At 39.3% G+C, this 15,472-nt stretch overlaps 2 protein-coding genes across 8 annotated transcripts in view; one reads left to right on the top strand and one right to left on the bottom strand.

Annotated features, from left to right (window-relative positions):
• The window catches only part of kiaa1328 (KIAA1328 ortholog), a 31,607-nt gene that overhangs the window by 14,513 nt on the left and 1,622 nt on the right, over positions 1 to 15,472 (top strand). Inside the window, exon 12 of one of the 3 annotated variants that reach the window (XM_037100092.1) lies at positions 12,584 to 12,732. The exons of 1 other annotated variant lie outside the window; for it this stretch is intronic. In XM_037100092.1, the coding sequence (XP_036955987.1) occupies positions 12,584 to 12,650 (67 nt within the window). In that variant the 3' untranslated portion in view covers positions 12,651 to 12,732. Of the gene's footprint in view, positions 1 to 31; positions 455 to 12,583; positions 12,733 to 15,472 lie in introns of those variants that run through there. One more of the 3 variants, XM_037100091.1, reaches the window with a different exon arrangement.
• The window catches only part of celf4 (CUGBP, Elav-like family member 4), a 93,633-nt gene continuing 82,228 nt past the window's right edge, over positions 4,068 to 15,472 (bottom strand). For 2 of the 5 annotated variants that reach the window (XM_037100094.1, XM_037100096.1), the window contains exons 9-14: positions 15,140 to 15,250; positions 13,269 to 13,331; positions 12,798 to 12,878; positions 10,232 to 10,375; positions 8,862 to 9,055; positions 4,068 to 5,700 (exon numbers count right to left, since the gene is read on the bottom strand). In XM_037100094.1, coding sequence (XP_036955989.1) covers positions 8,928 to 9,055; positions 10,232 to 10,375; positions 12,798 to 12,878; positions 13,269 to 13,331; positions 15,140 to 15,250 — 527 coding nt within the window. In that variant the 3' untranslated portion in view covers positions 4,068 to 5,700; positions 8,862 to 8,927. The remainder of the gene's footprint in view (positions 5,701 to 8,861; positions 9,056 to 10,231; positions 10,376 to 12,797; positions 12,879 to 13,268; positions 13,332 to 15,139; positions 15,251 to 15,472) is intronic. The other 3 variants (XM_037100095.1, XM_037100097.1, XM_037100098.1) reach the window with 2 other exon arrangements.

Raw genomic sequence — 15,472 nt, 5'->3', positions numbered from 1 at the left:
AATACCCAAAGTTTTACTCGTGTTTTTTCAGGTTGGACTTTTCTGTGGTTGAGTTATTGGATATCTTTAGTCCGATCTCAGCACCAGAACTAAGCAAGCTGTCCACTCGTAGACCTAAAACCTTGCAACGGAGGTCGACCCTCACAGCTCCTAAACCACTGGGCAGAACCCTGCTCACCCCTGCTGGGCCTTATCGCCAGCATACCAAGCAGGACCTGGAAGAAAGCCAAATACTGGAGGATATTTTCTTCATTTGCTGACAAAGAAGAAAATGGGAACCGAAAAAAACAATTCACTTGATATTCACCTGTTTGCTCTTGTTTTTTTTGTTTTTTTTAATGTCTTACATTTAATTTCCAATTGACATTCTAAACCAGAATGATCATGATGTTGTAGCTTGTACTTTTGTTATTCTGTGGTTTTAATACAAATAAACAGATATTTGGTTATTCTTCTGGTTTGTAATTGATGTCGTATGTTTCCACTGCAGAAAAACTGTCTGCCACTAAGCTATGTTGAATGTCTGAGAGGATCTTTGCAGCATTATACCATTATAACAGACAATTGAGAGTCTGTTAGTTTGATTATTATGACTAAAATGAGTCATGCTTAAAAGATAAAACTGGGATAATTTGATCATATCATAATCAGATCTTCCTACAAAATTTCCCAGAAATCTATTCATATGTTTTTGAGATGAGCTGTTGATGACAGGTGAATGGACCTTCTTGGAGGAACTAATGGGGACAAATTGTGTGGGTAATGTCATATTAACACTTTGTCAGCAATTATGACACAACACAGGACACTTTATTCTAGACTGTGCTTTATTATTGGGCTAAGCTGAGACGCATCATTCATTTTAAAATTACAAAAAAAGAGTTCAGGGGACCAGAGAATGGTGCAGTCTGGAGAGACGGGGGGCGGGAGCCTAAAGCGCACTGCCCAATCAGAAGCTGAGCTCATCAGGAACCTGGCAAAGCTTTAATATGCAACATTCATTTCCCCACCCTCCATATGTGCTGAAATTGGGAAATAGATTTCCAGAATACTTTGAAAACCATATGAAGTAAAATGAGATTCTAAGCAACACTACTGAGCTTTAGAAACAAAACCACTGATAAGAGCACTGAAATAAAATGATAGGAACTCAATATTTTTTGATGAGATAGTGCAGTTTTTCATTGAAATTTGCTCTTGGTAGAACACATCAGTTGAACAAGATCAGAGCTCTGTCAAACAATAAAAAGCAGGATGGTGATATGAAAGTTGGGGGGGGGAAGTAAAAAAGCAACAATACTAGCATTTTATTCAAGCAGTTAATGATTAGCAGTTCACCAGTCATTAGCTCCTTGCATATTAACGGAAGTTTAAAATGACCTCAAGGCGTATCTTCTGTTGTGATTACATATCGGATTGATGAGGGAGTGTTTTAACTATTTTGTTTAAAGGTTTCAAAATGGGAGCAAATAGTACTTGAAAATGAAAGAAATCCTCCAACAACTTTTCGGAACAGAGCAATATGAATTTGTAAGGCTTTAGTATTGTACTGCATCACATTGAATAGTTGGTCAGCAAACAGGAAAATGTAAAATCAATCTTTGTTGTTCCATTCAGAGATTGCCAATACTTAACATGATAAATTGCGATGTGAGCACCTACAAGCCAACAGATCAGTGGAAATAATAGAGCTCAGATCTTGGATCAAACAGCACGAATAAATAAATAAATAAATACATAAACACAAATAAATAAATTAATAAATAAACACATAAATAAATGATTCAAATCTGTCTTTGACATCACTTGGTCAATAGGAGCATTTTTCTCCATCATCAAAGAAGTGCTGAAGGCATGGTCCTGCAGACAGGAACAATGATCATCTGTGGACCACGACAGTGGCCCATGCATGTCATATAAAAACTATTTGGTCACGTACCAACTCATAGAAAAATAATGCCATGAAAGCATGCATATTATCTCAGACATGACTTATAAATAAATATCTAAACAAATCGATAAATGAATAGAACCCATCAAAGTATTTTTTTCTTTTTTATAAAATAGGTCAATGTATGTCTAAGCTCTAACTGAGGTCAATGCTCTCCCTGACTGTATTCTGGATAAATGCCTTGGTCAGGTCCTACAGTTTGTACCGTATCCTAGCGACTATTTTTTTTGTACCTGGTTTTATTGAGCATTATCATGTTTTCATTCATATATTTTTTTTTTAAGTATTTAAAGTACTTTATCCAGTCCTTGTAGATAGAAGTAAAAGTCCTATAAAATATGCAAACCTATGTACAGAGGAAAACAGAGCAAAAAAAGAAACAATTTACAGTATATTCATCGGTTTATGTATATATTTATATATATATATTTATATTCAAACTTCTGCTCTGTTTCTTGTTGTTTTTGAACCACTTTGTTTTACTTTTCTCATGTAAACTTGCAGCTTAAAGTTGGAGCAAATGAAGAAGAGGTGCTTGGCACTCTAGTTCCCGTCGTTTCCGCTTCCTCTCTCCGTATCTCGCATGACTTGAAAACATGGGCTAGGTGAAAGACATGAGTGATTGCTCAAACAAACCGTTAGAAAAGCACAGACCGTGTTGACACCTTTTTCAATTTTCTCAGAGCGGCAGGGGGCAGTCAAAGAGGGCACACAGTGTGGCGATCAGGGATACCAGACATGTGACATTTAGCTTCAGATGTTATTGTTAGCTCAAAGGCAGCTCAGGTGGATGTACAGAACGCTTTGTACAAACCGACCATGGACACTGCCAGAGCAGGATGGTCATCTGGTTTGCACTGTATGCCATGCTCAGGGCATTGTTATGTGGCACACACACAAACAGTAGCGTCCTGGGATGTGTAGCGGTGGCGTCTTTTAGCCTCGATGGATTTGGAAGGTAAATGTTAAATTATTCAATCTGCTAAAAAGGTTAGAGACAGACACTAGGGAAACAGCATAATGAGCAGTTTATAGGAAAAACTAGTAACAGCACCCAACAGGAAGCATTGTCTTCCAAAGTGTCATATAGCCTTATAAATATTCATATATATAAATATTCATCGAGTAATCTCCACCAGCTGCATATTTGTTGAATGCAGGATCCAATAAATCCCAGTCTGTTGACCTTTTGCAGGTATATTGTAGGTGTTCAGACCATTTTTGTAGACTATTATGAGAAACTGTATGCTAAAGCAATATGAAACCAGTCTCAGTGACACAGCAGTTGTAATGGGTAAATGGCTTTTCACACTTATTGCTTCACTGTACAGTTTCATTATGCTTTTTATGTTTATATTTAATTGTATGAGGACATATAACATAAGGCAATATAACATCTTCTAAAGGATATGCTTCATGTCAAGTATTATACCAGCAGAGAGCCACACATTAAGTGCTGGATGGGAAAGCACATAAAACCTCCCTTATTCTGTTCAGTGGGAAGCTGGCTCTCTAATGAGAACAGATTCATCAATGTTACATCACCTTCATAACCATTAAAAACCTAATGTCAGGTCCAATAAGCTCAATAGCTTTCTTTTTTTCAAGCCACATCATGTCAGTCGTAACCCTGAACTTTACCCTAGTTTGACTCCAACCGGTGGATCGTAGTCACAGGTGCCCTGCACGCAGCTTTGATAGTTAGTACCTGTGCTGACAGGTTACCTAATGCCCGCTTTTATCTGAAGTGTAGTCGCGTGAGTCTACAATAGTTCTAAATGCATTTTTTTTTTTTCCCCCAAAGACATCGATGGACCAAGACTGGTCGGACGGTTTGTTATACTGGACATGCACTGAAGCTCTCTACACGGCTGAGAAATGATATGGATCTGGCTGTAGTGTAGTTTGACATCATAATAGCGCGTTGGCTGCTTGCAGTAGTGTGTATTTAGTTCTTTTTTTTCTTCTTCTTCTTTGTTTTCTGAGAGCACAGTGCTTGATGGCAGATTCTGCAGGTGACAAGGCACACCTTGACATGGTGACAGCCCATACGCTACATGCACTTTACTGAATGCAAAAGAGAGCAAGGGTTGTGAGACGTATTCATTTTGGTTCAAGTTTCAAAGAGAAGTTTGTGTGTGTGTGTGTGTGTGTGTGTGTGTGTGTGTGTGTGTGTGTGTGTGTGTGTGTGTAAGCTCAAAAGATATGTTTGGAATAGAGTCGAAGATAATTGTCCTTTTCCTCTAAAATCATTTTTAGCCTGATTCTCTTAAAGCCTGCTACTGAGATGTGGCTTTTTGCATTTTTCAGATAATATTTACACCGTATGTGTGTCTTTTTCTCACACATGTATCTTTTAGCAATATATTGTGTGTCGGCATATAGGTAATCAGAGATAGGAATGCCTGCAGTTTTGGGAGCTGCCAGATTTGCGATTCTTCCCAAGCAGAGCAATGTTTCAAACTCCAGCTAAAATCTACAAAAAATTACAGCTCAACATAGTCAGTAGCCGTTCTATATACAGACACACATATATAAAATATGTGCATATAAATACATATATTTGTTTGTGATTAATATCTATTTATCCATATATACTGTATATATGAATACATTTGCTTGAATGCTTGTTATACATATATATGTACTGCAAATATAAACAAGTTCATATATTTCAAACGTTTCTGATGTTATTCTATCTATGAGGTTAGGATGTCAAGTTAAAAAAGATAAGGCTGTGATACGGAGCAGCCCCTCCCATGCACTCGCCATCCCTCCCAAGACAAAATGAGAAGAGAAAAAAATAAACATTTTGAGTAATTGTAAACTAGCGAAGTGAGAGACCCCATCTGGTCATCTGAAATAGTTTTGCCTGTATTCAAAAAGCATATCAGCAATATATATGTATATATATACATGTGTTGTATATATTTCGAAATGTACACTTCTTTTAAGTGCGACCCCTCAACCAGTTAACACTGACTGAAAGAGATGCAGTGGTCCGAGTATAATAGAGCTACAAGTCCTCAGCAATAAAAATGTTTGGTCTTTTGGTCCCTAAAACAACTAAGGAATGACAGGTAAGACTTCCTGGAGACCGTTGCTATGGCTCTCCTTGGCAACGGTATCCCCTGGAAACGGACAGGCACTCCGAGCTAAAGATGGCCGTCCCAAATCGAAGCCAATTTGTGTCCTGAAAATATCACATTCCCTACTTAAGTTCCCTCTTCGAGAATTTCTTGTCCCTTCTTGTTTTCAAGTCTTATAAATTGGTCTTCAAAAGTCAATTGCCCCAAACTCAAACCATCTTACAGAAAGATCTCCTACGGCAATCCTCTATTCAGTTTTTAAAAAGTTTTGTTCTTGTTGGACTTTTGACATCCATATTCCCTTTAAGAGTTCGGCGGGGTTGGTCATTGTAAGTAGTTTCTTTTACTTTGTTTTTCTCATTGTTCAAGTAAAAGTTTTTTTGTGGTCCAGAAAAGGTAGCTGTCATTCAAGCAGGGTTTTGTGGGGAAGGAGGTGTGTATATGTGTGCAGAAGAAAAAGGTCCTGGGGCTAACCAGGCTGGTACAAATTCTCTCTGAGTTCCAAAGTTTTAGTACATCCAAAAGGAGGTGTCCTTGACTCGGTCATCGCTCTCTCTCTCTCTCTCCTCTGTTTCTGAAGCAGCCTCAGTGGTCCAGATGTTGAGTTTGCACTCAGTGGCGGGTAGCAAGAAGTCAACATATGATTCAGCTCAACAAAACCTGGAAAGCACAGAAACAACAGGAAACATTTCAGTCACGTAATAAGTAGGAAAACTAAACAACAAGAAGGCTGGCAGTTGATGCACATGACAATATTGTAAAGGACATAATGTGAGGAGGCTGGTAAGCTAGCCACATGGATGGTTACATTGATCTGATCTGATTTTGTGCAGACATTCGTGGTCCCCTGAGGATGAATCCTACAAACTTTAAGGAAACCGTGACATTTCCTCTAACGCCACTGTGGGGTTGGCATTTTTAGATTTTAATGAAATATCTCTCATTACTGTGAAATATTGTTCATGATCCCCAGAAGATGAGTCTTAATGATTTTGGTGATCTCCTGGACCAATTACATTGCTGCACTAACAAGTCAAACTTATTCAGTGAAATATCTCAGCATCTATAGGAAAGTTCTGTATGGATGTCAGTGTTTCAAGGTGGTGCATCTCATGACTTTGGTGATCCCAAGACATCTCCACTAGTGCCACAAGGAGGTTGACTTTTTATGGGGGTTCTGGCAGCTACTGAATGGACTGCCATAACATTTGGTACAGACATGTTATGCCAAACATTTTATCAAAGGCCTTCATCAGGTCAAATGTTTAATTATCCAACACTTTGGGATATGACCACCTTTCTGCAAAACATGACATTCCCATCAGTCTCAGCCCTACTTTGTGTTTTGTTTTAATTAGCAAATGCTAGCATGCTAACACTCTATACCTGGATCACTTCATCAGCATGTTAACATTAAGCTCAGCACCCCACAAAAAAGACTTTATCCATGAAATCCAACCTACACAGCTCCCTAAAGCCACGGATTAATGAGCAGTTTTCCTTTTAAGTCTGTCGTCATCTCATGGTTTCAAGAAGGCCAGCCTCTTATATTATTTTACTTATTGATGCGGTATTTTGAGGGAATTAATATTTGAACCAGGCAGTGTTTGTAAGACTTTATTTATTGATATAGTTTTATTTTGAGGCAGTTTTAGCCCACTGCCAGCACCGCCTTGATTCTCCTAGACATGCTGAAACTGAGCCTTGTTTCTTGCCTGGAGGTTTTTCAGTGAAGTGCACCTTTATAAGTTGCTGTCGACTTTGTGGTATTAAAGAGCACGAAGCAAACGTCTTGTGTACATCCTCCTTAAGGATAAAGATTTGTGCTGATACGTAGCCATCAAGGTTTTATTCTTAAATTGTAAACTGACAGTTACTTGACAGTGCATCTCAGGCGACATTGGGGAGAAACACAAAAGCAATGTAACAAGTAGTGTGGCGAATTACTTTCTATGTGGAGTAAATAAGTAAAGGTAAAGTAACAGGTAATATGTAATACATTACTTTTCTGTGTGTGAAACACCACTGTCTTTGCCAACTATAGCCCCACAGAGCTACTAGCATGGCTGTTGCTCTTATAGTTTTTGCTAAAATGACACTTAATCTTTGTAGTTGTGATTTTGAATGGCTGTGATGCAATTAGACAAACAATTATTTGCTCTGATTGTTTGTCTAGTTGTTGTTTTGTTGTTGTTGTTTATTTATTTGGATCTGTATTAGACAATTCAAAGAGACAGCTAGTCCTTCTGGGCTTAAACAAACATTTATTACATAAGAGATGACACACCTTATTACATTATTAAATACAAAGTTCATTGGGGGAATGTTTGTTTTTAATGATTATTTTTCTGGAAACTCTTTTATTATGTTAAAAGTTGTTATAACATCTTTCCTTATGTCATCCTTTATTGTATTTACAAAAGATGGAGCAGCAGAGCATATTCATAAGGCACCTGGCTCTCTGAAGCATCTTCACCGGCACTAAGACTCCGAGGTCTGGTGTGGATAAACAAAGATAATTTTGCTGAGACAACTTTGAAAAACAAATCAGTGCTCATCCTGCAGTGAATTAATTTAGCTCCCTGGCAGTGACGCCGTTGTAATCTCCTACGTGATAAACAATTAAGTTTTTTTGTGTGTGTGTGTGTGTGTGTGTTTTTTAAAAAAAAATATTTGAATCAAACTGTTTAATCTTGTTTTTGAAATCATGACGGGATTTTAATCAGGACACACCTTAACTCTCATGTGTCATTATAAATTAAACATTACTTGGGTTTGCTTTCTGAGTAATGAACTTATCAGTCTGATGAATCTGTGCAGTGAAAGTGAACGTTATTTTATTTGGATATATTAATGATAAAACTGAGGATGCAGTAGTGCAAAAGTGCAAAAAACCTTTGTGTGTGTTGAGAATTTCCATTGAAATGGTCAGTCTCGCTCAGAAAGAGGAGACAGTCTAAATGAGATGTTTTCTCTGGCGCTCTGTGGAAAATGTTTTTTGTATACTAAAACTAATGGTCCCACATAATTTTGTGACGCGTTCATATGAGCTCGCACTATTCCTCCCCACAGTGATTTGCCTCGGGACACCGTCTGCTCCGGTTCAGTTAGTTTGTGAGTGGGTGATAAGTTGCCCTTGAATGAAGTCATCAGTGGTGAATGAACGACACAGCCTAAACTCTCCATCACACAGATGAAGGGAGGAGACAAAGAGGAACAGCACAATTACCCGCCTGAGGGGTAATAAATGCCTCTCCCTTGGAAGCAATTCCTTCCCCTGTGCAACACACTGGACCATTTACCAATTATCTTTTACCTACAGGGTAACATACAGGGTCACTTACTGTAAAGCTGTTCTGCAAATAGAGGAGGCTACATGTAAGTAAATGCTGCTGCAGCTGCTGCTGCTGAACACTCAGTATAATATTTATATCAGCGGCATGGGACAGGGCTCAGATTTTCATACCAGCGTGATGGTAGTGAAATATTTAAAATGTTTGACTCTTAATAAACTGTCAGCCGTCAAATTCTAGACATTACTGAGAGTGAGTCACCATGAACGGTGGAATTAACATTTATAAATGTGCACTTAAACTATCAACAAAAGGGCTAAAACTTCATCACTGTTCTTTACTGGCAATTTGCAGATCATCAGCTCGTTATTAGGCGACTGCAAATGTTTTATGACATTTATAAAAGGTTACTGAAACGACATCGGCCACCGCCATGAATGGGCTTGCTGTTTGAGCATTCGTCAATATAACACGCAGTTCGGTTAATCACCTATCAAACTAAAGCCACGACCAACGCTGAGTTCTGACCTGTCTTTCCCTGTGTGCGACGGCTACCCCGGCCGCCAGGGTGGCGGTGGCTGGCTGGGGCGGGGGCTAGTAGGGGCGGTTGGCGTCCTTTGGCCTCTTGAGCTGCACCTTGAGTCTTTTCATGCCGATCTGGAAGCCATTCATTGATTGGATGGCAGCCTGAGCACTGCCTGGGTTGTCGAAGCTCACAAATCCTGGGGGACAGGCCGAAAGGGAGAGGGAGAGAAGGAGGGATGTGGTTAGATGAAGAGGCGAGGCCAGTTTTGGTTAACAGAAGAATGGATAATGAAGATGGGTTCAGTGAGACGAAGCAGTATGTTCAATAATGATACTTCACCATAATAATGAAGTCCTTTTCATCTGTACATACAACTAAACACAATTAACATCCACAAAAAAAACAAAGATTGCACTACAAGTTGTCAGCATCAATGTGAGTATTAATACAGCTAAGATACAGCATGAGATCACATTTCTATCAGCATGCAACAGAAGTATCACAACATGAGCTTGGTGATGGGATGTAAAACCAAAACATCAACATGGTTGTGCTGTTTTTTTTTTTTTATTTTTTTTTTATTTTTTTTTTTTTAGAGTTTTCGGTTTTTAACTTCCACTCAGAGGTGGAAAAAAAAAAAAAACGTCGAATCACAAATTAAAAACCTGCGTCTCAGGATTGCAACATGAATAATACAACATTAATGCTGTGTCGTATTAATGAGCAAGAGCTCCTTTGCAAATAGGTTGCACCTGACGGACTCTCCATTAAATATTCTCCACAATCCATTTATAATTTGCCACATAATTATACTTGCAGCTAAATTGTGCTGTCAGTGGCTTACAGTGAGACAGCAGTTCTCTATCTTCGCATGCCGGAGCAGCTGTTATATTCGAAGCATGCGTTTCAGTGAGTTGGAGACTGAAGGTAGAGACCGAGAGTCAGCATTTGTGTCATATCTCGTAAAGAGCACAAAGGCGACGTAACTGACTTTCAAACAGAGCTCTTTTCTCTCATGATCAGTTTGACTGTTGATGGAGGTGTGATAACAGTTCTCTCTATATATAAATATATATCACTGAAATATTTATCAAAAAAAGAATTAGTCAGAGCTTCAAAAGAAAAGCTTCAATGATTCATGGAAAAATCCAGACAAACTCATTCTCTATTCTTTCTTTTTTAGTAACAACCAGCTTTTGCACAACTGTGGAGAAAACTCTCCACTGTTTTTGTTTTCATTCTCTTAAAGGGGGGAGGGGTGTTGAGAGGTTAGGAAAAGGGAGTGTTGACTGCGGTAGAGAAGGGTGATTAGTAAAAAAGAATAATCAGAATAAATAACCAATAATCTTTTGGTTTGGTCATTTTTACCCACCAAAGCATTTACTTTGGTTTGTCGCCCGATCCACAAACACTTTGGAGGAGATGACATTACCGAAAGGCAGGAACATCTGCATCAGCTCTCCATCCCCAAACTCCTGAGGGAGGTGGTAGATGAACAGGTTGCAACCCTCTGGTCCTGCACACGGACACAGAGAGACGGAGAGAAAAAAAAGAAGAGAGAGAGAGAAAGGCCAAAGTTAAGAGAAACGTAAAAGGTTGACTGCCGCAGGAGGAGATTTTGTGAAGGAGGGAAGAAAAAGGAAAAGAAAAACAGGAAACATAATTAAGGTAGAGCGGCACATTTTAATCATGTTGGTTGTTGGCTATTAATTTAATCGCCAGTTATTTGGATAATCACTTATTCAGTTTGGTAATTAAGCAGAAAAAAGGACAAAATTCTCTGTTTAAACCTAATTTAATAAAAAAAAAAAATTAACAAGACATTTGATGATGTCATCGTCCTCTCTGGAAAACACTGATTGACATTTTTCACCATTTTCTGACATTTTACAACCCAAACAACTGATCAGTTAATTGAGAAAATAATGAAAATGAAGGTAAATGAAGGCAGAGAATGAAATAACAAAAAAGAAATATAAAGATGCATGGAATATAGTATTCCTTGTGAAGGTTTAATTAAAGTCCCCCTCTTACTGTGATTTCATCCTTAAGGCACAGTTTCCCACTAAACAGTTTTGGTTATTTCAAGAGATTTTCTTTATTTGACTTATTCTTCTCACTGATATTTATGTATACGTCATTGCGCCGATTAGGATTTCGCAACATTTAAACATTTGATCGAAACACATTACAGCTTCGACAAACTGATTAGTTGTTGGCAGAAAATTAATTAGCCACTGTTTGATAACTGATTAAAATACGTTTGTCAAGCGAAAATGCCTAGAAAATGTACTTGGCCACGGCTTCTTAATCCTTAGATTTACTCTTTTCTTTGCCTTCTGAGGTAGTAGATTAACTATCATTTGGTTATGGATTGTTGGTTGGTCAAAACAAGACATTTTACGATTGTCAAGAGAATGTGAAGGATGATTTGTACTTTTTCCCGACAACACAAGGTCATTTCCTCTCCTGTCCTGTCTCGTTGCCACCTGAGCATGAGCAGCCATTTTCATTTAATAAATAACATCTTAAATAAACAATACCTTTTTTAATATTAAAGAAATAAAAAGTGGGGAATAGAATCAAGTTTTTAGGGGCTTTAACTTTTATTTGGTGTTTTGATCATCTAGCCCGAAATATATTTCATTAATATTAATCAAGGGATGCAACAAATAAGCAATTTTGCTATTAAAAAGTCACAGATCTGTAACCGTAAAGGCTCAGCTACAGCAACTGTTTCTGTTCTCACAAACCTTTCAGTAGTTAGTTAAGAGTTGGACTTTCACTGTGATGTAGAACAAACCACAACAAAGCAGGGCTTTGTACTGTGCACAGATTAATTCTCACCCAAATGACACGTAATCATAGATGTGTTCGTAATTTGTTTATGTATGTATGTCTTTCATTTGCGCTAAAACTCCTCCTCCTCCTCCACCTTTAACTAACTTTTGTTCATTTTTGTTTATTCTGTTATTTTGTATTTTATTATTTCTGTTTCTGAATGCAGCCAGTGATTAAACATAAAAAAAGCAGGCAAGGCAGAAAACAATAAAAACCTCAAACTAACAATGCTAATGCAATCTCAGACCTCCATAACGGTTTAAAACAAATGAATGCATTATAATCGTGAAAACATCAAAACCGGGATTTTGTCTCAGACTATAATCGCACCTTAGAAATCCGAGTGAAATCATGTTTGGTAAAACAGATCAGTGCCGAGCAGTTTGACTCAGCATGCGGTTGTTGGCTGACAGGGATTTTCGGGGGCTCAGGTGCTGTTTTACAGTTTCAGCCGTAATGGAAAACTCCCAGGTTTCAGCACTCGCAGCTCTCAGCCGCCTCCAAATGAAACGACTACTAAATGCTTAAACGGCAACCTCTGGGATGCCACAGCTGTTAAGTGATTTGCATTGTTTGGTTTATTTTCCACAAGAGGGCAGTAAGGTCCTAAGCATGCGTCCCCAGTCTGGAGATCATTGAGTTCATGGGCAGGTTTACAGCTCAGTTTGAAACACTCAGTAATGGTAGTTAAGGAAGTTGCCCTACAGCCGTCAGAAAATCATAACCTGACTATGCTTTTTCATTCTTTTATAATCATTCAATTTTAAAATTCTCCTCCTCGGACGGTTCTGAAAGGATGAAGGATTACAGTTTAGGCCTGGTGAGTTCTCTCCTGTCAACTCAGATTGTGTACTAAACTCTGAATATTTTTGCTTTTTGACAGACTGGCAAAAGGTGAACTCGCGCCTGAGAACAAAGACAGGACTGTGAATGGCCTGGATATTTTTTAAATGTGGGTGTTTTTTTTTTTCTCTGGGACCATATTGGCAGGCAGATTAAACATGAACAGAGAAATAAATATGGATAAACGTTTGCAGCCTGCATGAATATTGAGTGAATGGTGTGTGTGTGTGTGTGTTTGTGTGTGTGTGCGTTACCTTCTCGTTGCTGCTGTGGAATGATGGGTGGAGGGTGGGGGAAGGCTTGGCTGATCTGGCCGTATGCAGCGGGGTAGGCTGCTGAGACACAGACACACGCACACACGGCGCGGATCAGATAACATGACCAGACAACACACACACACACACACGTGCGCACACACTGAGATACATACAAACAATGTGATATATGCAGGGACACAGCAGGCAATCGATCAGATAACAGACAATAGGGTCTATGTGTTATACACACGCACACACGCACATGCACGCACGTGCACTGAACACAACAGAGAGAATAAATTGATGTAGTGAGACTGAAACACTTGATGTTACATGATCAAAATTCAAATTCAAACAAAGGAATCTTTTCCTTCCGTAATCCCCCTTTCTCTCTCTCTCACACCCACACACACACACGCACACACACACACACACAGATCAGTGCTGCTGTGAGAGTGACAGACAGACCTGCATACTGCTGGACTCCTGTGTAAGCCTGTTGGAGAGGATCAGCTGCAGTGGGACTTTGAGCTGCTCCACCAGAGACACAGAGGAGAGGAAGAAGAAGAAGAAGGAGAGGGAGGAGGAGGAGGTGGTGGTGGAGGGGAGCATGGATGGATGGAGGTGTGTGTGTGTGTGTGTGTGTAGGGGCAGAGAGATGAGGCAGAGTGAGAGAGACGGAGGGGGAATGTAGATGGAGGAGAGGGCACGGAGGAAGGCGAGAGTAATATATAACAAGGGTGAGAGGGAGGAGGGATGGAGGGAGAGGCGATGGAGAGAAGAACAGACAGGAGAAGAAAAGCAGAAAGGTTAGAGAGGCGAACAGCGAGGTGTCAACTCGCTTCGCTTTCAGCGTGTGAGGAACTGAATTCTGAATCCCTCTCTCTTTTGCTGGACTTTATGTTACTCCTAAAGCATTTCAAAACTAGCTCTTTTTTTTGTTCCCTCCTGGAGAAGCAGGAAAGTAAAACTTTGAGGGACCAAAGTTAAAACAAAACAAAGAAAACAACAGAACATAACAACACGTTGCTCCACTGTCACCACAGGAATGGGAAATGAAAAAGTGTCGTAAACTTGTGAAGAAGAAATATATTTGGTTTCCTGACAAACTCCTGTGGTCACACATGTGGAACGAGACAATTACGACACGACACTGGATGCACCTGTTGCTATCACCTCACATGTAGGAGAAACAGTTGATTATTGTGGTTCCCTCAGCCTACACACACTTTAACTACCACAGATGCCACACTGGATAGCTACCCATCTGTTTACATTGTACATGCACATTAAATACACCACTGAGAAAACACACACACTTATGCACACACTGACGCACACACACACCGATAACCCCACTATCACGAAAAACCATAAAAAAAATACTGAACACAACCGGGGACTAACAGCAACACTGAAAAACGGTTCAAACAGCCAGGAGAAAAGGAGGAGAGAGGTATGGGCTCAAATGCGAGTTGGTACGTTTTTGAGTAAGCAAGTTATTCCAGAAGCCTGTGGTTGTGGATCACCCTTTGGAAAACTGAGTTTGTGAGTGTGTGGAAATGATCTGCAGTTGTAGAAAACATGTGAATGTCTTAAAAAAGCCTGTGGGGGTCAGGATGCATTAACAAATACATCTGAAAGCGTAAAGGAGCGAGGACAGATTCAAATGAGAAAACTATGAAAATTAATGCTCAGAGTTCCCACACATGTGTGACACTTGAACTACACACGGACACACGTGAATTTAAAGGTGCACTATGTAGTTTTTGGTGAAGAAATTTTAATCAGAAGAGAAAGATCTTCTTTTATGCCTAAACAAAGGACAACACAATTTTTACCTTGTTTATATTTGGCGGACCCTGCCACCTTCTAGTTTCAAAAAGTGTTGTGGGAACCTTATTGTCCTCTGAGAACAGCTTGTTCATTCAGTTAAAGAAAAAAATAAATATTTCTGAGTTTGTATTATTACCTCATTAATATTGTTATTTTTATAATCATCCAAAACTACATAGTGCCCCTTAAAATTAAAAGTTAACTTTCAACTTAACTTTCAGTTATGGGACACTGAACTTTGAGTGTGGGGCATGTTTTTTTTCCTGCTTTTAATCTTATTATTATTTTTCCACAACTAACATTCTTTCACATGAAAAACCTTGAGATTCTCACGCAGTTTTTCACAGGTTTACAAAGGGTTATATAAAACCACAGGCTTTGAAATGATTTCTGAACATTATTTCACAAGCTCGAATAAAAATCTTACCGACCCTCGTTTGAGCCTATAACGGGGGATAAAGGGGGCAAAAGGACGGGGGAGGGAAGAGGACGGGGAGCGCTACCTTCAGAGAGAGAAGAGAGGAAGCAGCCACCCTGAACCCCAAAACAACTCCGCGGAGCCACGCCCAAGCCGTTTTTCTCCGAGTCCTCCCTAAAAACCACCTCCTGCAACACTGGAGAGACAAAAGTGTGTAAAAAACAAAACAAAAACAAATAAATAACCAAAGCAAAAAAAAAAAAAAAAAAAAAAAAAGACAGAATTTTTTTTCCTCCACCTCTTCACAGGAAAAAACCAGTGAGCTACTAGCCACGGCTCATGACACAAGCGCATACTTCGGCTCCAGCAGCCCATAAGCACCTTTGCCAAACACTCATCTCCCCGACATGCTGACTGT

The sequence above is a fragment of the Acanthopagrus latus genome, chromosome 6 (genome assembly GCF_904848185.1).
Source record: "Acanthopagrus latus isolate v.2019 chromosome 6, fAcaLat1.1, whole genome shotgun sequence".
Taxonomy (NCBI): Eukaryota; Metazoa; Chordata; class Actinopteri; order Spariformes; family Sparidae; genus Acanthopagrus; species Acanthopagrus latus.
The sequence above is the reverse complement of the archived record's forward strand: the minus strand, read 5'-3'. Positions and strand labels throughout refer to the sequence as shown.